The sequence below is a fragment of the Asterias rubens genome, chromosome 2 (genome assembly GCF_902459465.1).
Source record: "Asterias rubens chromosome 2, eAstRub1.3, whole genome shotgun sequence".
Taxonomy (NCBI): domain Eukaryota; kingdom Metazoa; phylum Echinodermata; class Asteroidea; order Forcipulatida; family Asteriidae; genus Asterias; species Asterias rubens.
Window position 1 is genome coordinate 12,831,398 of NC_047063.1, and position 24,467 is coordinate 12,855,864.

General features: G+C 38.5%; 3 protein-coding genes across 4 annotated transcripts in view; 1 reads left to right on the forward strand and 2 right to left on the reverse strand.

The window, feature by feature from the left end:
• The window catches only part of LOC117306820 (arginine kinase-like), a 7,319-nt gene extending 1,971 nt beyond the window's left edge, over positions 1-5,348 (reverse strand). Inside the window, exons 1-2 of one of the 2 annotated variants that reach the window (XM_033791353.1) lie at positions 5,017-5,348; positions 4,293-4,342 (exon numbers count right to left, since the gene is read on the reverse strand). Coding sequence is in view for 1 of the 2 variants with exons in the window: in XM_033791352.1 (XP_033647243.1) it covers positions 5,017-5,020 (4 nt within the window). In the remaining variant the exon portion in view is untranslated. The remainder of the gene's footprint in view (positions 1-4,292; positions 4,343-5,016) is intronic. The other variant, XM_033791352.1, reaches the window with a different exon arrangement.
• A 3,395-nt stretch (positions 5,349-8,743) lies between these two features.
• LOC117303306 (neuropeptide Y receptor type 6-like) lies at positions 8,744-9,802 on the reverse strand. The gene has a single exon (XM_033787476.1). It carries the CDS (start codon positions 9,800-9,802, stop codon positions 8,744-8,746), a length of 1,059 nt encoding a protein of 352 aa, XP_033643367.1.
• A 3,108-nt stretch (positions 9,803-12,910) lies between these two features.
• On the forward strand, positions 12,911-23,109 carry LOC117307135 (adhesion G-protein coupled receptor G6-like). Its single transcript, XM_033791803.1, has 13 exons — positions 12,911-12,984; positions 13,426-13,677; positions 13,955-14,067; positions 15,438-15,551; positions 16,276-16,412; positions 16,845-16,991; positions 17,279-17,639; positions 18,161-18,345; positions 18,761-18,916; positions 19,221-19,330; positions 19,914-20,176; positions 21,601-21,667; positions 22,518-23,109. Exons 4-13 carry the CDS (start codon positions 15,458-15,460, stop codon positions 22,984-22,986), a joined length of 1,989 nt encoding a protein of 662 aa, XP_033647694.1. The 5' UTR covers positions 12,911-12,984; positions 13,426-13,677; positions 13,955-14,067; positions 15,438-15,457; the 3' UTR covers positions 22,987-23,109.
• Positions 23,110-24,467: the final 1,358 nt, after the last annotated feature.

Here is a 24,467-nt window from a genome sequence, read left to right on the forward strand (position 1 = left end):
CTATTAATTTTTTCGTTAACAAAACAATGTTTTTCTTCCCGAATCTAAACATATTCAAGTATGTGCTAACAACTGACAACTGGTAAGTTAAGATTAGTTTGAAAAACAATATTTTTGAAAAGCCACGACACCAATAAATCAAACACCCCCCCCCCATGAACATCAAGGCACACCGTGAGTAATACAAACAATCTTCTGAAGTGTTTACTGTTGTCAAACGCAGATTGTGCCCAAAAACTTGTAAATTACATTGATTTAAAAGCTGTTGGTGACGCTGTATGGAACTTGCTGTCCGTTTTGATTGTCTAATTGCCCTTCTATAAGGGATGGTGGTTTATATCTCTGGAAGCGAAACTTTCATCACAACCTTGAAATTTATGTATTTGAAAAGCTTTAGTTCCGTTCCCATATGACTACACATTTCCTCTTGAGTGAGGTCACTTCAGGAAAGCACAACTACAATATTTGTTTTGAAGTGATGCGTTTCATGTGTTGGTCTGGTCATAAAGTCAATATTTAACCAAATAGAAGAGCAGAACAAATATGAACACAAATCCAATAACCTTAGCGTGAACTTATGTTCCCTCAAAAACTCCAAACAGACTCCCGTCACAAGGACCTAAATATTTAACAATCATGCAGACAAGGAATCAATCTCTGTGGATATAACTCAACATTACCAATTTCATTTCTGGGAAACCGAGCAGAAACATGCAAAGTCTAAACAATTATGAAAATATTTACTAACCAACAGAACAATTAAACACAAAGTTACCACTGAACTTTTTTTGAAGCATGCAAGTCGTGTGAGTGTAAACTAAAATAAAACAAAAAATCAAATTAACAGGAGTCAGAATTGACTCGGATTCCAGGTCCCAGGCAGCCTGACCCACTTCTGGGTCAGCCTGACCCGAAATCTATTAACAACAACCAGCATGAACCACAAAACAATTTTATTTTATGGTTAACTTTTAAATTTCCGAAGTAGCAAACACTAAACCTAAAAGCCAATAAATGTTTCACTGAGTTCGAATGATGTGCCAACTAGGTGTACACTAATTGTTTTTCAAACCCCTTTAATCTTTTTTTGAGAATTTCAGTTCTAGCCATGTGGCCTGACTTACTGTGTAATTTTATGTTTTCTACAAAACAATGCGTATACAAATTCTACATCGATAACCTCTGACCACCGGAGTTGCTCAAATGGGTGAACAGCTCACACACGCAGGAAATTATTTTAGGTAACACATTTTTGTTTGGAAGAAATAAAAGTACAGTGTACACTGTACAACATGTACTTTTTTCGTGAGGAATTTTGTTTGCCAAATTTCCAAGAAATACATGCACCATACAATTATCAACAGGAGAAAATTTCATCAATGGAAGTAGGTACGTAACTATAAAAACAACCTAAAACTGCACATACAATTTATTGTATGTTTGTCAGGAATTTTGTGTGCGTGTTTATAATAATTTTGATTGCGGCTTTTTTATGTTGTCACTGATATTTTGTTGACTTCGAGCGTTTTAAAGTTGGAAACATTTCTAATTAGTGATTTTACAGATTGGATAAAAAGGGTTATTACTAAGTGAATGAGGCAGACTCAAAAACAGGATTGGTGCTTCTTGTGGCCAAAATTATTGTATTCACCCCCCCCCCCCCCACTGTCACATATTTTTTACTCCAGGCTAGTCTGTGTGCTTTTCTGCCCGTCTCCCTATTCATGTGTTTTATATGTTCACTGCTTCTGTGACATTTGTCTACCTTTTCAGTTCACAGAAATTGTGTTGTCAGTTTAGCCTTCGAAAAAGATACTGCTAAACAGGTTGGAAATGTCTATTGTTTGCATTTATATCATAGGACCTTGTGGTAAGTAGGCGGTTAGCAACAGCTTAATCTACTTTCTCAATTAAATTATTTTGTTGGGGTCGGGTTAGGGTTTAAATCTGTCCTATAATCACTGTTCTTGAGGTGTTTCTTTTTCATGAATAATTCTTCTCTCTGTAAATTGACATTATGCACGGTGGACGAAATTGCAACTTTTGGTCTTTTTGCAACTAAGAGTGCATTTCGTTGCATGACGACTTTATTATCAATAGGCGTTAATCATGGAGGCAGGCCTCCAAACTCGCTAATTCTGCAAACTCGTAAACTGGCTGAGGATTTCGTTCCTACTCCTTCACCTCCAAGAGAAAGAGAGCTCATTTCACCTTTATGACGTCACCCTACGGGTTGCGTTGCCACTAGAGACTAAATCAATGTGCTTAGAGGATCAATGTTTTGGAGACTCCTCCAAACTTCTGCATCGCATTTTTTGATACAGAGGAGCAACTTCAGGGGTTGTACCGAGGGGTTGTTTACTCCCATCAGTGGGTCTTGAGGGGGGCTTGACTCTCAACCTCGGGTACTTGGGAGGCTAAGCCTTGAATTGGGGTCTTTTCTTTTTCATGATGCTGTGAAACTTTTCATTTTGTTTTGTTTTGTGGATGGTGTGCCGGATCCTTTGTAATAAATCTCAAATTGAACTGTCCAAACCAAATGCTTTGAGAAGAATACAAAGTTATTTACGGTATAAAAAAAAATGGATGAAGTGTGTAATGAATTGTGCCATCAGCTCGAGAAAAAAAAAACACATTATGCTAGGCAAGCAAAAAAAGACATAAACTGGAAGCGGTTTATACCCTGCTTTATTTACATTCTTTGAGTACGAATTTGTTTAAATGATGGCAAAAATTTGATAGTAAAACAAAAATTGACTTATTAAAGATAAAGAGTGCAGCTACGCTGGGAATACATGTAGTCTTAAGCACGTTTGAGTGGTTAACATTTGGCATAGTTGCCATCGTGTGGGGCTGGGGCGCTTTGGCTATTACTCTCACATTTTTGACCTATAGATCGATGATCACGCCAGAGCTGGTGCAATCAATAGACGCATCAGAATACGAAATTTACATGTAAAAGCTCCTTAGCAACACTCATTGGATCTTTATTGAACCGGAATCACTCAACTAAAAAATCCACTCAAAAGGATGTCATGGGCTCGGCCATTGATGGGATTTTGTTTACAGACGTTACTGTTGGAAACAGTTGGCAAGGTGGATTTTAGATCAAGTGATCATCATAAGTGTAAACAACATTCGGCTTTTACCTTTAGCGAGAAAATAATGTATCGATGAGCAAACACAGTTCCTATACGAACTTTAAATTCAAAACAGAGAATTAGCTGTTGCAAACTGCTTAAAACTAACCAAACGGACATGCTTAATCTAAATAAGACCTCATAAAAAGGGGTGCAACAAATAGATGGCATATGCCCTCAAATAACTGGTCTTATGTGCTAAGAACCGTAGGGAAATTTGTCAACACTGTGCTGGGACATTGACAATCACAATGGTGTTTTTATTAGGACTCGGGTAAAATAAGACGGGCGTTGGACCTCCCATATCAAACTGATCTGAGGATAAAGGTTCAAGAGTCCATGAATAATAAGTCCTTTAATATTTGATCCAGCTTTGAGACTTCTAAGTATACCTTTTATGTAGTAAAATAATGAAAGACAGTTCTCTGAGAACAAACCCTACATGACAAGTATAGATACACATGGTGTTACTGCAAACCAATATATATTTATTCCTTTGATATGCTTTAATGTTTATTTTTTTCCCTCTCACTGTATGATGTGTGAGTGTATTTTATGGGTTGCACCACTACCACTAGAAAGCCTATGAAAAAAAAACTTAGGTTTGCACGTACGAAGGCCTCAAATAATTCTGAACTTTCAATAATGTTTTTATCAGTGCTTGCTGTTAATATGGTTCAAAAAGCAAGGTCAGTGCATTTTGTGAGCAAGGCAAACTTGAACGTAACGCAGTAAACATCTACAACCATACCACGCAAATGACAATCATGTTGTTATGTTTGCATAGTCGAGGAAGTGTTGTACATGTACTTGTATTTGTACAGCCATATGACTTGTACAGCGTAGAGATTGACTGCTTGATATTAACATAACCGTAATTATCTGGCATAGCAAAGATAACCCTTTCAGAAGAATCCAGTCAAAAGAAATAGATGACAATGGTTTTAATTGAATTAGAAACAACCTTGCAGAAAGTCGAAGCGTTCTTGGAGAACAAAACATGCAAACGATATATGCATTACTCATAATATAATTATTAGTACAACGGCTGACAGAACAGAACATAGCATGCATTATAACGTGCACGACGATCATGCATAAAAAAACAGCAATTAAAATTGCAACGAAAATAGTATTCGAAGACAAACTTACTCAGTGCAGTTCTGATGACAGTAGTTATGTATATTATTTTGCAGAGGTTACTGTCAATTATTGAGAGGGAAAAATGTGAAAAATAAGTTGAAACCCACTCGAGAAAGATACCAGAGTCAAGTGGCCAATTAATGATAAACCCACAACATGTAATCGTATCTGTAATAGCTAAGATATGGTTATGATAATGTGATCACACATGTGGAAAATGGCATATGAATTGTGCATTCTTTTCAAAACTGGTTTCTCAAAATTCAATATAGGTCTAGTATTGCAGTTTAACATAAGTACACTTTGATACCTTTAAATGGTCGTTAAAGCATATTTGGGATCCAAAACCTGTATCCATTTTTCTTCATTGGTTGATAAATTTGCATGATGTGAAAAATACAGTTAACAACATTATTTTTGTTTACGCAGACGCATTTTAATATTTAGTTCAGATAGTGCCAAAATCTTAATGAGCTCATGATCAATTAACGCGGTGACATACTCTCTGTGGAATATGCTACCTCTATGATTATACCATATACTTAACAGAAATGTCTCACTGAAAATTTGTCTAATTCCATTTCGTTTGTGATTCCCGAAAATAAAAATAACGCACATAAAAAAACACAAACTCGTCTGCTGGATATGTCTAGCAATTATTGCAAAAATAAATGAGATGAGATTGTTCTAAAAATTGCATCTAGACGATATAAAAAGGAAGAGTATAGCTTACCCATAAAACCGTGTGGTGTACAATGTCGACGTAAGCTTCACAGCCCGTCGAACCCGTAGTCTGGAAAGGTAATATAAAATGACGCTGGGCGTGTCTATGTGGAAACAGACGCTGACTACAGCATCAAACTCGCCAGATGATTCGTTGTATTAAAAAATCCTGATCGAACGGCGTGGGTTCATGTACATATCCAAACCACCGGTTCAATAAAAGTGAGCTCTTACGCGTCGCTACACCTAATGGCCCTCTTTCAATGAAAAGCCTTTGCGTTTCACCATTAGCAACGGAAGAGGCCAGTGCCCCGGACAACGGCGAGTATTGCCGATTCAATGCGTAATTATTGGCGGGTGGGTTTGGCTCGATAATTCAGGACGGGTTTCAGGCTCGGCTATGAGGGGGCATTGTGTAGTGTAGTCTTTTCCCTCAAGGTTCGGAGAGAATGCAGACATTTTAATTAGAAATAGGCTTAGATTAACGATGAGGTTCTGTAGTCTCTACCGTATGTTGTAATGGATATGCCCGTTGTCGTCTCTCGTATTCTGTGGGTATCTATTCCACCATAGTTTATATATTTTCCCCGGTTTGTTTCATTTGGTCTTTGTACAGGGAATACATAACTCTTTTATTTGACAATGAACTATACCCGAGTTGACACTAATATATTAAAAAACCGTTTGCATAGTTCCATATAATGATTTATTGATGTTGGAGTTGTGTGCCTAAACTTGTAGCGAAATATGATTTTCGCCATAAATCTTCTGGTCACCTTTGTTGTAGTTTATTTGTATTGTAAATGTCCTGTATTCATTGTCTCATTTTTTAAATTTCTGTGTTCCTTATTTGTCATTGTTGCCAATGGAAGACAATTGCTGTCTGTTATGATGCTTATCTATCGATATCTCTCTACAAAGTCGGGATAATCTAAAATTAAGGGAGTTATAGTTATTCATTTCTGTGCATGTATAAGTACGCATGAATATCGAAAGACACTTAAGCATTGGCGGACTCGATGACTTAGTTGTCTGTTTTTTTGCAATGAGCGGTCACTGTCTTCTCCCAAGACATTTTCAGGGTGCGCCACTTTTTAACGCTATCATGCGCACGGAGATAAGACGGCCACTAAACACCATGTGATCGTCGGTGTCCCCATGTAGCGCCCTCAACTGTAAATTCTGAGAATAAAACCACAATAAAACAATGCTATTTTTTTTTACATCCATTACGTGTTTATTTAAATTAAATAATAGCAGTTTATTAACATGGCTGTAGGAAGAAAAAAACGGAAAAAGAAAAGAGATAAACAAAGTATGGTTTAGTCCCCCTTAATGTCCTTTTCCCGCTTTTCCACTCCCAACATTTTTTGTGTGAACTGCATACACACTGTTAACGTGTGTTTTGCCGATGTGCGGGGACTTTCTGTCCCCTGGTGGAGAGTGTGTCCCCCATACACCAAACTGTGTGCAAATTAATTGTTCTGATAGCGCCCTCTTTTGAATCAATCTTCCTCAGCCAATATTAATTTTCGGTATGGAGGACAGATTTTTTCCCAGACCCTGACAACCGGCCAGGTCAACAGGTTATATTGAAGATTAATAATATACTTTCAACGAAAAGAAAAGAAAATAACATGTCTATGTGGGTACCATGTGGGTCACATCAATATGGGGCCATTTGGGGCAACCCATAAGTGCCCATTCGGACCATGTACCAAATAATTAAGCCCGGTTTATACTTCCTGAGAATGCGAATGCTAAACGAATTTGACGTAAATGTGATGTCACAACCCTCCTTTCGCAGCGATATTCGCAAGTGAGTTGAGCCAAGTTGAACTGCTGCGAATTATACGATGAGAATTTGTGACGTCAACGTTCGTATCGCATTCGCATTCGCAGGAAGTATGAACCGGGCTTTACATGGACCATAATGGGTTGGCCGAGCAACTGATCTGGGACTCATTTGGGTCCCACGTGGGCCAATGGTTCGCCGTGTGGACCCACCGGATTCTGCACCCAAGAACCACACAGCGGCTTTAGTCCCAGATAACCCAAACTGGGGCCCCTCTCGACTAGTAAAAACAACCTGGGTAATATCTTCGTTATCCTATTATGGCACTATGATACATGAATATCGTATGGACATGTGGGCCAAAGTGAGGATCCAGTCGGGGAAGCACATAATGTAGACTTGAATTCAAGCTGCGGTTATTTTATCTTTATCAGCCACACAGAATTTCCCCGCAGATTTGCTATCTCACACGCTCTACTAGCAATCCCAGTGTGATCGTATTGACGGAGATTAATCTACAAGAGGGCGCTATTTCACGCAATAATGTATTGGCTATCGGATCGGCTATAGACTAAAAGCCACGATCACAGACGTGGAACCAAGTCCACGCAGAATAGGGTCCAGGTCTTAACCCTATTGGTAGTCCTACCTCGTGTTTTTGTATATAAAACTATATTTAAGTAAATCTAACAACCTTTTCAAATTAACATACACGACATCATAAATATACTTGTCATTAATTATATTATTTGAAGTAATTACCATTGTGCGAAGTGCCTAATTAATAATAATAAGGACGGTGTCGCATGCAATTATGTCCTCTATGCAATACTGTCCGGAGGACAGTATTGCATATGCAATAATGTTCGCCGGACGGTTTTGCATAAGCAATCATGTCCGCCCGGACGCTGCTGCATAATGCAATTGTGTCCGCCCGGACACATTTGCATATGCAGTTGTGTCCGCCCCCGTGCAAAACCGTCCTTGCAGTAAATTAATCACCCTTGGTCGACGGAACACATTCGCAATTTTTGTTCTACAAGCTAAGTGCTTGTCATGAATGACTTAGGAAATGTTCGGCCCTCGGGTATTCGCTGCAATCCTAAAATACGTGAATATTCACGCTGCATATACGTAGGTTCAGTGCATGCACGCTCGCTTACGCGCGCGCATTACATGTACAGTCATGTACATGTCCCCATGGCGGTTTTTGCATAGCCCCGGAGGTGATTGCATATGCAAAAGTGTCCGTAACGGACAGTATTGCATCTGACAACGGCGTTAGTACCAGTGCAAGTGACTGCAAAAAGTATTCCCGGTGGTTAAAAGCGAGTGCCACTACAAAACTTTTCAACATCGGAAATCTTTCGTTTTAACGACCACTGTGGCAAATGTATTTAGTTATTTTGCTTGACGATTTGAATTAGTAGATGAATGTAATCATTTTCTTTTTTCATTCTAAAATTTAGCAAGAACATTGAGTGCATTTAATAGTTGTTATGTGTGCGATGTTGATACTGTATCTGTCTGAGCCTTGTTCATCCACAAGTGGTGTCTACATTCAAGTCGACAACGCAGACAACAGTAACAAACTGAAAATATTTTCTTTTTTAATTGTATTCTAAATTTCAGCAGGAATTGTTTGTGCAATTTATAACTGAACTTGTGCGATGTTGACACTGTATTGGTTTTAGCATCGTTGATACGCAATTAGTGTCCACATTCCAGTTGACAACGCAGGAAACAGTAGTTGACTGAAAACAGTTTCAACTGATTTGCGTTCTTTGCGGTTCATGAATGTTGAGTGCATTCTATAACTGTTATGTGTGCGATGTTGATACTGTATCGGTCTGAGCCTCGTTGATCCACATGTAGTATCCACATTCCGGTTGACAACGTGGAATGGTAGATGAATGAACACACTTTCTTCTGAGGTTGTATTTTAAGGTTCAACATGCGGAATGCTCGGTGCACTAATAACTGAAACCTGAGCGGTGTGTTGTGCGTTTGTTACCTGCCTTGTTGATCCACTAGTGGTGTCCACACGGTTGACATTGTGTTGATATCCACCACATATCATCTTTTTGGCTTGTTTCTGAAAGCGTTCATATGTGAAGCAGTAGATGACCGGGTTAATGCACAGATTCACCGTGACAATGGTAGTGACTGCCGGCAACGCGCTGTTGTAACTGACAAAACTATTGATACCGAAATTAAACAGCAAGTAGCTGATGCTTGCAGGGGTCCAACAGATACCGAAGAAGACAGCCACTACCAGTAATGTCTTGGTGACGTTCTTGTTGGCTCTAGACAGCATGTTTCTCGCATCTTGATTGTTGTCTTCAGCCCTGGCTCTGGATCGCGTACGGAGCTCTGAGATGATTTTAGTGTAGGCAAAGATAATTACTGCGATCGGGATGAATATCTCTATGGAGAATACCAAGAAACCACCTAAAGCTTGAGTTTCAGGACTTGGCCAAATAAACGAACAATCCCCAGCGATCCTTTGCGCTATAAACACGGCGTGTGACTCCGGAACCCAACCACATATCCAGGCAGCAGCCATGATAATCTTGAGTCGACGGCTTGAAAAAAGGTTACGATGTCTGATAGGCTGACAGGTCGCATAATATCTTTCAATGGAGATTGCAACCAGGTTGTAACTTGATGTGATGAACAACGCAAATTGTGGTAAGCTGGACGACCAAAGTTTACAATAGAATGTACCCAGTGTGTTCTGGGGCACATTTCCTGGCGATATCACCAAGCAGAGGCGCAGAATAAACACTAGACAGGTCAGAAAATCCACTGCAGATTGGTGGATGATGAGTTTGTTAGTTGACGAGTTGAACACATTCCTATATCTTATCATAACCAGACACACGAATGCATTTCCTATCAATCCCAGTGAGCCTAATGTCAAATATACATAAAAAGCAGCACCGTTCGAGCTAACTTGAGGTTCATCAATTGTAGGACCAGAAACTGTAGATATCTCCATTATGAAAAGAAACCAGACTTGAAAAGAAAACTCAAGTCTTTTTAGCTGCTGGATCCGTTGAAAAATGAAACTTGGCAATCCGTGCACACCGGCCAGTCCCTTTTAAGCCAAACTGAACCGACCGGAAAGCTATAAAACGAAATCAGCACAATAAGATTGATTTGGTGTGCGTCATTTTAGCATCACGTATGGCATCCTCGCAAGGTTTCGGGAATTTATCTTCTTTTTTTCGCTCAAGACAGCAATTAAAACCAACTCAATGTCAAACGTTTTATAGTACCTACTTATTTGATAAAAATAGGCATTGCAATACCAGCTTTGTTGAAATCAGCACGATCGTTATGATTTGGTTTGCGTCATCTTTATGTCTCGTGTGGTACCATCAAGGTTTTGGGAATGTATCTTCTTCTTTCTCAAGGAAGACAGCAAACCACTAGGGATAATTGAAACCAATTCAATGTCTCTACTTATTTGATAAAAATAAGGAAATACTCACAATCAAGGAGTTTATTAGCCTTGTCGAAGGTTCTTTACGCAAGCACCGGTCCGCTCTGAATTCACGAACTGCATAGATACTATACTGCACGACCCACTACAGTACTTGATAATGCGGGGTCGAAGCATGGTTTTTTCGAGGTTGCAAACAGTTTCATCTAAAGACTGCATTCAAGGTTCAGCATGCGAAACTTGTTTGTCCATTTTATATTTGTTAATTGTGCGATATTGTACTGAATTGAAATGAGACTTGTTGATCCACGAGTAGTATCCACATTCCGGTTGACAACTTGGATTGGTAGATGACTGAACACAGTTCCTTCTGAGATTGCATGTTTTAAGGTTCATCAGCATGCGGGATGCTTGGTGCATTAATAACTGAAACCTGTGTGGTGTGATGTGCGTTTGTTACCTGCCTTGTTGATCCACTAGTGGTGTCCACACGGTTGACATTGTGTTGATATCCACCACGCATCATCTTTCTGGCTTGTTTCTGAAAGCGTTCATAATTATGTGAAGCAGTAGATCACTGGGTTAACCGTGACAATGGTAGTGACTGCCGGCAACGCGGTGTTGCAACAGACGAAACTATTTATACCGAAATGAAAACGCTGCACCGACCAGTTCCTTTTAAACCAAACTGAACAGAATGATAAACCAATTATACAAAAAAGAGCGCTCGGATTGATTGTTTGTTAGTAATTCGATGCCTCACAGGAAATTCTTTAAGGTAGTCGCCCCTTAAATTCAATTCACATTTGATTAAGAAATCAATTTAAAAAAAAACAGTGATTGTCACAGTGCTGTTGTTCAACCCTGACTTTGTACGAAACTCAGTCCAAACGTTATAAAACACAATCCGTTTTGACCAGCGCAAAAACTAATTTTTGAAATAAACACAGCATTATTGGTTTTTTAATTCCCGACCAATGAAAGACGAGTTCTTCCCAATCGACCCTGGAAACCCTCCGTATAATAAGGTTTGTATTTACAGGAATTCATTTCGAAGCGAAGGTTCGTAATGAAATCGTTAAATGAATTTAGGAGGAAATTGTCAACAGTTTGTCCTTCCGGCTAAGGTTTTCTGAAAGAATGTAACCAAAACAAATTAAGAAAAAGATTCCTATAGAAGAAATACACAAACATAGATTGATTGATTTCTCTTGCCTTGATTTTTGACAGCAAAATAATGTATAATTGTTGTTATTCTTGTATTTAACGACCTCGCGTTGCGATAGTAGCGGAGTATTTTTCCAAAGGCTAGGGACCTCCAACTGTTTGTAGAACTGCTTAATGCACAACAAGTAAGCACAACCAAACTCATGCTTACCAGAATAAGGTTACCAAACCAAACAACAACATGTGGTACAGTTTGTGATTGGCACCCTGCTCATTTGTTTGCCTAGCAGACATTTGTTAAAGGCAGTGGACACTACTGGTAATTACTCAAAATAATTATTAGCATAAAACCTTTCTTGGTGACGATTAATGGGGAGAGGTTGATGGTATAAAACATTGTGAGAAACGGCTCCCTCTGAAGTGCCATATAGTTTTCGAGAAAGAAGTAATTTTCCACGAATTTGATTTCGAGACCTCAGATTTAGAACTTGAGGTTTTGAAATCAACCATCTAAACGCACACAACTTCGTGTGACAAGGGTGTTTTTTTCTTTCATTATTATCTTCCAAGTGCGATGACCGATTGATCTGAAATTTGTACAGGTTTGTTATTTTATGCATATGTTGAGATACACCAACTGTGAAGGCTAGTCTTTGACAATTACCAATAGTGTCCACTGCCTTTAAGCAATATCTTTTTGCTTTAAAGCATCCTCTATAAAATTTGGACATGGGGAGCTTCATCCAACCAGGGACCATTATCCCCTGTTGTTATTATTATGTTCCAGGTAGTTTTATAGAAGTACTCAAAAAGGGTCACGACTTTCGTTCCATGTTGTTTTCAACAGAGTAATTGTTGAAGATTGGGATTCCGAAAGTTATCCACAAAAGACATGAGTATAATCAACTGTTGAGCGCATGGACATTTTTAACATCCACGCGTTGTGCCATTTTTATAGCTAACTTCTTGTTTATTTCCCTTTTTTTCTGATAATTACTTATCTAATGAATCGCATGACTTTTTAACGAAGAGGTGGTTCACTGATGTGAGTGCATCTAGCCAATCGAGAGACTTGAATTAACAGTTTCAAAACAGTTGTAGTTTCAAAACAGTTCTAAAGTGTTTAAATTATATGAAAACCGAAACACAAAACGTTAATTATTTGCTCATTGTACTTTTCACCAAACGGGGATAATTAACACTGTGCTGTTTGAATCATCAGTACAATAAAGTACACACACTAAAGTTGGATATTAGTTTTGTCAAACAACTGCTTCATCATGCTTTTGTGTCGGTGTGGAATCAGCAACAAGACTATAACAGTGTTGAATACAGATGAAAAGAGTGGTGACATGATCTTATTTCTGTTTCATGGTCTCCCTGGCACGGACATGAAATTTTCCTAATGCTGTATACCTCTCATCGTTGTAACTTATCTATTATACTATTAAGTTTCTTTGTTTTTTGCAGTCTCGAGTTGAAGGTATCCGACACAGATGAGATGTGGATGGCACTGGGATTCTTCTTGGCTCTTCAAACTTCCCTTTGGCTGTGTGCACGAGGCGACAGTGAGTACATGAACGTAATTTAACTATAGCAACTCAGAAGACAAATGAGCTCTGTATTATCTCTGTGTTTTGTTTCAACAAGCAAAATGTTTGCAATAAGTTAGAGTACAACGACTTCAAAGTAGGGAAACTAAGATTATGTTTATAGGAACACAATGTCTTCAAAAAAAGTAATCTTTTTTTAAATTTCCATAAAATAAATGTGAGGAATAAAACATATATTAAAATTGTAGAAGTACAGCAAGCATAACTTACTGTCCGCCATTTTGTGGAGTCAACAAGTTGGCTCTACAAATTAATGGACTGAGTTCTATCATGAACTTACCGATAAAAAGACACATTTCTAAGGAATATTGTGCATCGTTATATTTTTTAAACCATACTATTTTTCTAAGGATTTTTTTCTTCAGAAATTTGACATTGTTGTTTTTCTCCTTACAGTCTCGTCACTTGAAGTAGTCGACCATTCCTACGCAGATACAAATGCAGTCTCACTTGAGTGTGCCATACACGCTATGGAGTATGAATGGTACCGCGTCACTCCCCACCAACGTGAATTCATCCGCAACGGATCGCCACTCACCATAAGCGAAGTTTCCTACACTGATCAAGGACTATACATATGCATTGGACGACGCGGAGGGATATATGCAAATGAGACGGTGGAACATCAACTATTGCTCACATTATCAGGTACGATGTGTACAAAGAGTGAGTGTTTATTTATGAGTGCAATGATGACAATACCTTCACGAGTCAAAAGATTTTCTCTGCTTGTCTTTCATATGAAAATTATTATTATTATTATTATTATTATTATTATTAAGCATTTAGGTACGCTATTCATGGTAAAACCATATCACAGCGTTTACAAAGGGAACAACGGAATGTCGGATAAAAATACCGAAGCGAAAACTCACAAGCTGTTCTTCCATCTCTAAACTTTGATTGTTATTGGTTTCTTTCTTAGAGGTGTCTACTTTCAAAGCCTCGGTGCAACTCACTGGTGAGATTTGGACTCCTGATTTGAGCGACCCATTGAGCGATAGATTCGATGCTCTACGTCAAAGAGTAAACCGCAAGGTGCGCCCTCTTTTGAGTGATTAACTAGATGTTTAAGGTCAATCTTTGTTCCCTGTCTCACCGGTCTTACTGACCCTATTATTTCATTGGATAAACGTGCAGTGACGTAAGCTCATGTATTTATATTGGTCCGATGTGTTGTTTTGCACCTGTAACATTTCTAAAAATCCTGAAAACTTTTAGAACGTTTGTAGCTAACCTTACTCTCATTTGGAACCATTCCTTGATGAGCAGGTTTGAGTAGCGATCATTTTGTCATCCACTAGTCAATATTCCATGGTTACCTATGCATGCAATACATCCTGTATTGGTACAAGGAAAATGGTCGAAAAAAGTCTATCAAAAATCTAATCAATATTTTCTGATAATTTTTAAGATATCAAACGCTATCGAGACATTCCGGTCACTCTACGGCTATTCGATAAGGACCAAACATGACGTGGTTAGTTTACGTCCGGGAATTACGAGTGTCATTTGTGACGTTATCATTTACGTCAACCAATACTTCTCGTTGGTGATGACGTCAGAAACAGAGATAGAAATCTCACTGCAGTGGGCTCTGACGTCATATGCATCTTCAAAACCAAACTTGGGATTGAGCCAAAACGTTTCTGTGGCAACTCTCTGTAAGTTTAACGTTGACATAATTTATTCTTTAACTTATTTATTTCTGTACTTCTCTGTAAATTTCCACCGGGTTATATTTGTAAGGCAAACAAGTTAATAAATTCGTGGTTCGATTTAAAGGGGCTGTCTCCTCATAAATAATCTGTGGCTGTTCAATGTCTCGTCCAGCTTTCAACCGCAGGTAAACCGTGTTAGACTACAGTACCAGGCATGCTCTGATCATGACGATACAGCCCCTTTAAGTTTAAAGGCACGGGACAAGTTTGGTAATTTTGAAGACCAGCATTCTCACTTGGTGTATCCCAATGTATGCCAAAAGCAACAAATCTGTGAAAATTTAGACTCAATTGGTCGTCGAAGTTGCAAGAGATTAATGAAAGAACAAATTAATAATCTTTGTTTCTCAAATGTGTGTGCGTTTAGATGCCTAAAAAGGCTTGAGGCTTCTTTTATCAAATTCAAACATTTTAGTGAGAAATTACCTCTTTCTCAAAAAACTACATTACTTTAGAGGGAGCTATTTCTCACAAAGTTTTATACTACCAACAGCTTTCCTTTGATCATAACCAAGTAAGTTTATACTATGCTAATAATGTTTTGAGTTGGTACCAATATTCATCAGTCGTCTCGAAATTGTTGCTGTTGTGCAGTTCTAAAGTCCCCCTCACGAATTCCTCTGCATGGATTTCAATGATGAAAGATTAAACAAGTCAACAAATGTTTTGTATTGTTTTACGATTCAGCATCCTGTTTTGATGACGTCATGAATACATCCGGGACACTCCTTACGTTTGCTGACAGGAGAGTTGGTTCAAGCTGCGAATCATTGGAGGAATGCATCTCACAAACAAACAAAGGTACCGGGTCTTGATGACGTCATCAATGTATTGTCGAGCAGATATCTTAAACCATAATACTTCAAAATGCTAAGTCATAGTTTTTGCCGATTTTTCCCCAAAATTTAGATTGAAATTTCAAACAGCAGTTTCATAGATTCTGGAAAGTTACAAGCTTTCATTCAAGGGTATTGTATGAAATCCGACATTGATTTGGTAGTTAATTACCGAAAATGAGATAATGTGGAGATCTCCCATGTCCATCAGCCATGTACACGCAGGTTGCGTCTGACATTGACCATGACATACGCGATTTTTTTGGGGGGCATTTTGAAGCAGCATCATCTGTCAAAGATTGTTTCATAGAGAACCATTCTTTGAAATAAATTCTTTCGGCAAAGTTGAACCATGCATCACTTTACAATAGTTCCTGCTTTGAAGATAAGGTGAACCTAATTTTAGTATGTCCTTCGGTGATCTGAAAGACTTGACGTAAAAAGTACCCTGACAGATTTTTACTATTTTCTCAGAAAGTGTGCATTGTATTCATGAAACTTACATTCACTTGTATTTTTGTTCTTGATAATTGTGCCTAAAAATAAGCAATACGTTTTCATTTTGGATTTAATACAAAACGAGCTTAATATTCTACTATTTTCACATTCTATTTTAGTCCTGAAACTATTTGCATTTGGAAAAAACAGAGTCCACAAAGATATTTGTTTCTTTCCCTTTTATTTTTTAGGAGAGTTGTTAGCAAAGGCCTCTGGATTGTGCTATGGTGACTTCATTAGTAGAAGTTTTTTCGTACCGTCATTCGAACCGGACTGCCTGACGTTCTCGGACCCAGATGTTAATCAGCAGCTAGAAGTTTTGAAAAACGTAAGCTAAGTTTGTTCTGAAACATTTCCTCCGAAATTTCCCCGGTCCGAATTGACCCGTGAACTGGAGGACGTGCGGGACAATTTTGGTAACTACTCAAAATAATTGTTAGCATAACAACTAAACTTGGTAACGAGCAATGTAGATCTGTTGATAGTATCAATTTGTGAGAAACGGCTCTCGCTGAAGCCTTTTAGGCATTATAAAGGCACACACATTTTTGGGCGACTTTTTCTTCTTTCATTATTCTCCTGCAACTTTGATGATCAAAATTTAGTCAATATTTTCATGGATTTTGTTGGTCATTTTATGCATTTATTCGGATACACCAACCAAGAAACTACTGGTCTTTGACAATTATCCATCTTGCCCAGTGCCTTTAAAACTCACCCTGTCAAAAAAGTAACAATGTTTTCTCCCTTGTGTCTGAAGATGACAGTGACTCCGGATAACGTTTATCTAACGGGCCAAGCTCTTGCATTTATAACTGGAAATACGTCTTCCATTGGTAGTCAGGCAGTCATTGTAACAGCAGATATTCTCGATAGCATCGTCAATGTTAATGACACTTCTTTCGAGGTATGTATTATAATAAATACAAAGTATTCATATTATTTTGTTTAATCAGATGACAACCCATAAAGGGTTTTGATACAGTGGATCAAATGAATCCCTACTTACTGTGAATGAACATGAATGTAATATAATTTACCTGTATAAGTTCCAGCTTCTTTAAGTTTCAGCTTCTTTTGAGAACGAAGTGAACATCTTAGAGCAATGTTTTTCAGGAGAGTCTCATTTTTACGATGTACAAGCTAAAAGATTAACATTTTGCAAAACTCCTAAAATTGTTAAATTCCATGCAGGTGACATCGTTAGTGGTTAACGTGGTAAACAACATCCTCCAGGTTGATGATGAGAACTTCCTACTATTGCGGGGTACCAACTCAACTTCTCGCATCGTCCTAGCTCTCGAGAGGCAAATCTCGTCCGTTCTCACTGATGGCAGAAACTTCACTGAAGTCACGCGTAGTCTTGCCGTCAAGGCGTTGAGTATCCCTCCAGAGGCTTCGTCCAGTGGTCTGGGGTTTGCAGCTCGTTCTGAGACTAAAGGAGACGATCTGATAGAGGAAGATATCTTTCTTTATGATCCCGACTATGACGTCATCAATGATCCACAAATATCTATAGAGCTTCCAGTGGAGGCATTGAGGAACAGTCAAACAGGTTTAGTTGACTCTTGTATATTATAGGGCCGAACAAAAAATAACAAAGGGAATAATTAATTTAAATGAAAATACCAGAAGATAACCGATAACTCCTTTGCTTACCGGTTGCCGACAACATTCTCGTCAGAGTAAAAACGGTTAAACACATCTTTAGGTAATGAAGTTGGTACACTAAATATCAAACATGACGTCAAGACTTAATGACGCATTGTCCATAGGGACCTTATTGGAACTGGCAGTAAGACCTGCCATTTCAAAGTTGTTATTAAATTAATAACAGGTTAAGATAACTTATTGAGGATTTTGATTTAGGTAGTCCACCACGTTTTTGTGTAATGTTTCACCTATTGACTCCGCACAATACTCGTGTGCCATTTCGGGAGTTGGTTCTTTTGCGAACATTATGGCGGTCAAAATGGCAGACAGGTAAAGTGCGCCCTGTGTATTACAAGAGGCCCTTAAATGGCTACTTCTATTTGTGTAAAATTTTATTATTCTAATGTTCTCCCTTTAATTCAGGAAATCCCGTACCAGTTAGTTTCATGCTCTACACGAACAGCAAGTTATTTTCCTCTGAGGTTGGCCAGCTGTCTGAAAAACATGACCAACATATTGGCACTTGGATCATCTCAGCTACCATAGAGGGCGCCCCACTGGAACACCTCTCTGACAATGCGTCTGTAGTCAGCCATTTCACCAACAGAGTAATTACGCCCTACGATCTTTCTTAGTACATTAACTTGTTATTAAAAGCCACTCTCGAAAATATTTATTTGAATAAGCTTGATTGTGTTTTTAGTGCCAATGAAGCATCGTAACACATCTGGGCCCAATTTCATAGAGCTGCTTAAGCAGAACATATTGCTTAACAATTGTCTGCTAAGCAGAACTGAGCAGAAAATCAGTCATAATTTATACATGGGAATGGTACTTTGCCTGGTAACCTTATTCTGATTTTTGATGTGCTTAGCTACCTTTTGTGCTTAAGCAGCTCATGAAATTTGGCCCTGCACTACCTAAGATTTTTGCCAGTACCATATCAATCCACAAGATGGGATGGGGACGATCAAATTAATGTAGGCTAACCTACATTTCTTTTTCTCTATATTTGGTTTCAAGAAAAACTTGGCTGCTGAGAAAGTCTTGGGATCTTCTTGTGTGTTCTGGGACTTCAGTATTGGAGAATGGTCAACGGAGGGATGTATACTCGTGGGCTTTGAGAAAGGAAAGACGGTTTGCAAGTGTAACCATACGACGAATTTCGCTGTTCTTGTGGTAGGAAATAAATATTTCTTCATCTTCATCTTCATCTTCTGGGTCACATTTGTAGCTACTGTTGATTCCTTTTTTTTTGTCAATAACAGAACATTTTAAACTTTTGATTTCTCGGCCTGAAGATTTCTCGACAAAAACTGTAAAAGATTTAGGAGAAAAACTCCAGTTAAAAATTACATCTGAGGTGAGAAAATGAGCTTTTCTGAAACCAGGACGTAACTTATTTCATGAATGATCCTTAACACAATTTAAACTTAATCTTGAAACACTTCGTATAACTTTCTTTTTTCAATTTCCATTGAAGGATATCTACCACACGCACTCCAGTCTAGCCTTGGATGTGGTCAGCAAAATCGGTTGCGTCATTTCCATTGTTGCTCTGGCTCTAACCGTAACTACATACCTAGCTGTAAAGTAAGTCTGGTACCAAGTCCCTGAAAACATTTAGACCTAGAAGCTGACCCTCAGCAAAATCCCAAACCTACCCATATGCCTTTAACGTTTTGGCCTATAGTCCCAAGGATATCGGTCCGCCTGAGATTATGCTACCATGGGAAACATTGGCTGGAAGAGCATGATTCAAAGAGGGCGCCAACAGAAGAAGGTTGTTCACACAGTTCGCAATAATAAATCAGTGAATTCAGTGTTTTACTTCAGAGAAATTCAGAGAAATACTTGCTTTTCTTCCGAATTTCGAAAAACCTCAAAAAGCTGGGCTTTTTAGAACAAAGTTGTACCCGTGTTTCTCTGCTGATTTTAGTGCAGAATTCAGTAGACGAGAGTAGTGATATTAGAAGCATTGCATGGTTTAAAGGATAAGAACAAACTGTACTTCCGGTACAACCACGTAATAGTTCTCTTTTGAGGGTGTGTTGGCTCTGAAAACAGTCTGTTTGGTCTCGACGTTTCACACAGTATACTCTGCTTGTCTTCAGAAAAAAAATAGACGTATAGTTTTTTCTTAATCAGTAGATGGGATTCTGATTTTGTTCTGTAGATCTCTGCGAGAGAAGGTACCAAGCCGCATACTGGTTAGCTTTGCATGCTCCCTGCTGTGTCTTTACACAGTCTTCTTAGTTGGTATCGAACAGACGTCTTCACGTGTAGGCTGCATCATCGTAGCCATCTTGATTCATTACTTCACTCTAGCCTCTGTTGTTTGGATGGGGGTAGAGGCATTCAACCTCTACCTTAAGCTGGTTAAAGTCTTCAACGCCGATGTCAGAAATTTCATGATTAAGGCATCTATACTGGCATGGGGTGAGTGCAATAAGAAGTATACATCGCAGTTGCATTGAAACAGACAGGGCTGCATTTAGCCTGTTTGAAATGTCGTGGACAATATAGATAGGAGTGCACTGTATGGTTTGGGTGTACTGACAAAGTTACACAAACTTAGTCATATCATTGAGGAAGAAATCTTCCTCCATGGTGTTATATAGTATTGTTCTTCCTCCATGGTTCACCATATCTCAAAATGACTCAAAGAGAGGCCGGCTGTAAAGCGACTTCGGCTATGCGGCTGCTGGCTGCAACGATCTAAAGCCATTTTCGAAACCACGGCTTCGGCTTTGGATTCGGCTCAGGCTAGCTTGGCCCCGCGGTTGTTTTGACAATATTGCGCATGCTGCCATACGCGCTCAGTGGCTTCAGATGAGAGGACGCAGCCTGAAGCGGTCGAATCCAAAGCCGAAGCCGTAGTTTCGAAAGGGCGTATGACTTTTTGGCGTTACATCCGTAGCCACTGCCGATATTATAATTTCGGACACGGCCTTCAGAGAGTTGCAACAACTTGCGATTTTCAGCCATTTTTAATTTCAAAAACGCATGTGCACCCACAGGGTACCAGACTGTGTTATTGAGTTGTGGCACATTTGGACCTCATGGTGTACCGTAACCACGTGGCCACTGGTCTCTCCACACAAACCGTTGACGGTGTGTCAAAACCCCAGACGAGCAATACGCCACAGCTACAATAAAACACATAAGATGCCCGCTTAAAAATAAGGATAGCGACAATCGACATCATGAAAGTAAGGGTAACGTGTGTCAGGCTTCTTAAAGGAACACGTTGCCTTGGATCGGACGAGTTAGTCTATATAAAGCGTTTATAACCATTTAACCAAAAAAATGCATATGGTTGGAAAGATGTTTTAAAAGTAGAACACAATGATCCACACAAGTTTTCCTCGAAATTGCGTGGTTTTCCTTTTACTGTACAAACTAACACAGTCGGCCATTTATGGGAGTCAAAAATTTGACTCGACGAGGTAAATGGAAAACCGTGCGATTTCGAGACATGTTTGTGTGGATCATTGTATTCTATTGTAACAACATCTTTCTACTCATATGCATTTTATAACAAACGGTTACAAACGCTTTTCAAAGACCAACTCGACCGATCCAATGCAACGTGTTCCTTTAATTCTCTAAATCCTCTTGGGAAAACAACATCAAAATTTCAGGATGTTGTCTTCCCGAGATGATATATATCTGGAAGACGATATTCTAATCTCCAGATGTCGTCAACCGGAGATAAATTATTTAAAGATGTTGTCATCTTACGTTTATGATGTCATTGTCCCACAGTAACTTATATCAGGATCTCAAGCTTGATGGCACTTCCAGAGCTCCGTAGTTATCGTTATTTAATTGTAATGTAATCATCGTGTTTACTTTTGTAGGCACGCCCTTATGCATTGTGGCTGTAATTCTTGCTGTAGATCACACAGTGTATGGCAATGACAAAAGGTAAGACAAAGCATTGTCATCAGTTACATATATATTTAACATCGTCTTTAATTACAAAGTTTCAGAAAGTTATGTTTAAAGTAAAGCAATAAAGCAATACAAACGTTAGTGTTGATTACAAACATAATTGGCAAAGACATTTTGGTGACCATTTTTGTCCCGGAGCAATCTTTGGAAATCTCTAGAAGGCTATGAGACAATTGAAGTGACTGATAAGCAACCCTTTCTCCAATAATTATTCATGGTTTATTAAAATTCGAACTGTTTGCCCAAGCAATATGATCGAGTTTTACATTACATGTTTTTAAAATGCTCAAAGTGGCGAATCCAAAGTAAAACAACACAATGTGGAGAATCTGACATTAAAACTTTCCCAGCTATAAAAGTCTAAAACCAGATGGAAAGATAAACAATCATAAAGGTACAAAGAGTCAGACTTCAATTGCACAATAATTTGAGAAAAAATAAAAACTAGTATGAAAATTATTGAAAAATAATATTTAAAGGCACCGGTAAATACTCAAAACAAATGTTAGCATAAAAACGTATTGGTAACGAGCAATGGAGAGCTGTTGATAGTATAAAACCTTGTAAAGTACGGCTCCCTCTGAAGTAATGTAGTTTTCGAGAAGAATTAACTTTTCACTCAATTAGTTATTGAAAGACTTGATGAAGCCTTTCATTCATTTCGAGTCACAATTTTCACAGGTTTGTTATTTTATGCATTATGTTGGGATACACCAAGTGAGAATAAATACTGGTCTTTGACAATTTCCCAAAGGTGTCCAGTTCATGCCTTTAATGACAAACGATTATTGTAGTAACTTGCTGTTCCGATTTATACTTTCAGTTGCTTCTTGAACGTTGGACCAGCCCTCTACTACGGAGTCCTGTTAATCATTGCTCTAATGGTTCTTTTTAATTCGATCATCTTTTCGCTGATCTTCCATAAACTCACATGTAAGAAGAACAATCTACACTGTTCATCATCTAAGCAAAATAAGATGATGAGTCGTCTCCAGAATATGCTGGCAATCTCCGTTCTCCTTGGTCTCACGTGGGTTTTTGGACTCCTCTCCATCTTCGAGTCGTCTAGTTTTGTCTTTCAGATTCTCTTCAGCATCTTCAACTCACTGCAGGGCTTTTTCATCTTCTTATTGTTCGTCATCCGACCGGTCAAGATCCGAAATCATCTAAAGAATCTGATAACGAGGAAGAGAGAGAGGCTTCTCCGTAAGAGCAGTGCATCTGACAGCAGAGTGAAAACAAGTGTTTCGAACATCAGCCGGGTCAGAGATGAGTCAATGTTGAAAAATTAACCACAAAGTGCTTAAATTATTACAGACAGGTTTGCGGTGACACCATATTCTCTAACTGAGTTGGGTGGTTCTAAGTCAACTTGACGTTTTGATCAGTATGCTCGGATTGTCTTCTGGAGAGAGCTTGACTCTGATGCTGCATGGTGCTTCAGATTTTGTTTACATTTTTTTAAATAAAATTTCTTATACTTTACGGATTATATTTTGTAATTGGAGGAAATTAATTTCCATGCTATTTTTCTCTACGCTTTGCTTCGTTTCTGTCTCTTAGCCCAAGGCTGTATCATCTACCACTTTCTAGAGAGAGTGTCTTTTTTTTTTTTTATTCATCAACGAAGTGATCTTAAACGAATTTTGTCTTACAAATTCTGTAATGTTCCTATTTAACGACCACTTCTTTAAAAAAAAAAAAGAGAAGTTATATTGTCGCCTATACCTGTAGTTTTTTCAAGTTCTTTTATACTCTTGAAAGTCTTCATTGAAATCAAAGATCTGATGTGATTGGTTCCTTGATATTTACGGACGTTGCGTCCAGCGTCATAGTAGCAATTAAATATCTCTCTGCAGGGGCGTTCCTAATTAACCAAACAAAAGGTTGATGTTATTGCCAAGATCCGTGTAAAAAAAAATCGAACACTGTTAATAAATATACTTCCATAATGGGGACTACAAAATGTTAAAAGGCAGCGGACGCTATTGGTAATTATTCAAAATATTTCTGTTGATAGTAAAAAACATTGTGAGAAACGGCTCCCTCTGAAATTACGTAGTTTTCGAGAAAGAAGTCGTTTTCAGACATGAATTTGATTTCGAGACCTCAGAATTAGATTTTAAAATCTCGAAATCAAGCATCTAAAAGCACAAAACTTCGTGCGACAGGGTTTTTAAATTTTATTTCATTCATATCTCGCAAATTCGACGACCAATAGACCGATTGCGCTCCGTGCGTCACGTGACCTATATTGGGTATTGGATGTAAACAAACACGGCGAACTGCATAAACGTGTGTTAAAAAGACATGATTACTGTTAAAAAGACATGATTATTTTTGGCTCAAAAAAGGACTAAATTCTCGAAATCACTGAAGAATATTCCGGAGTTTGTAACATGAGACCTTACTGGTGGCTGAACAATGCCAGTAATGGGTAAACACAGTTCCACCAAATAGGAAATTCCAAGAGAATTTTCACACGATGTCATGTGTTTCTGAACGGAAAGTGTGGTTTTACAGTGCCCTCAATAAATGATGTTGATGCCAATATTTTCAATACAAATCTCATTCAGAAGCTGAAAATACCTTTATTTTCACCCCCCAAAATACTTCATTAGAAGGGGTCGCTGTCAGCTATAAATGAGTACAAGGACAACTTTGCGATCTCCCTTATCACTGTCCAACTTCACGCCGTGCACAACGCAAAATCCACGGCGCGTGAGCTCGATCAGTAATTTACGTAGTCTAACCATTTTCTCAAAAGAAACCT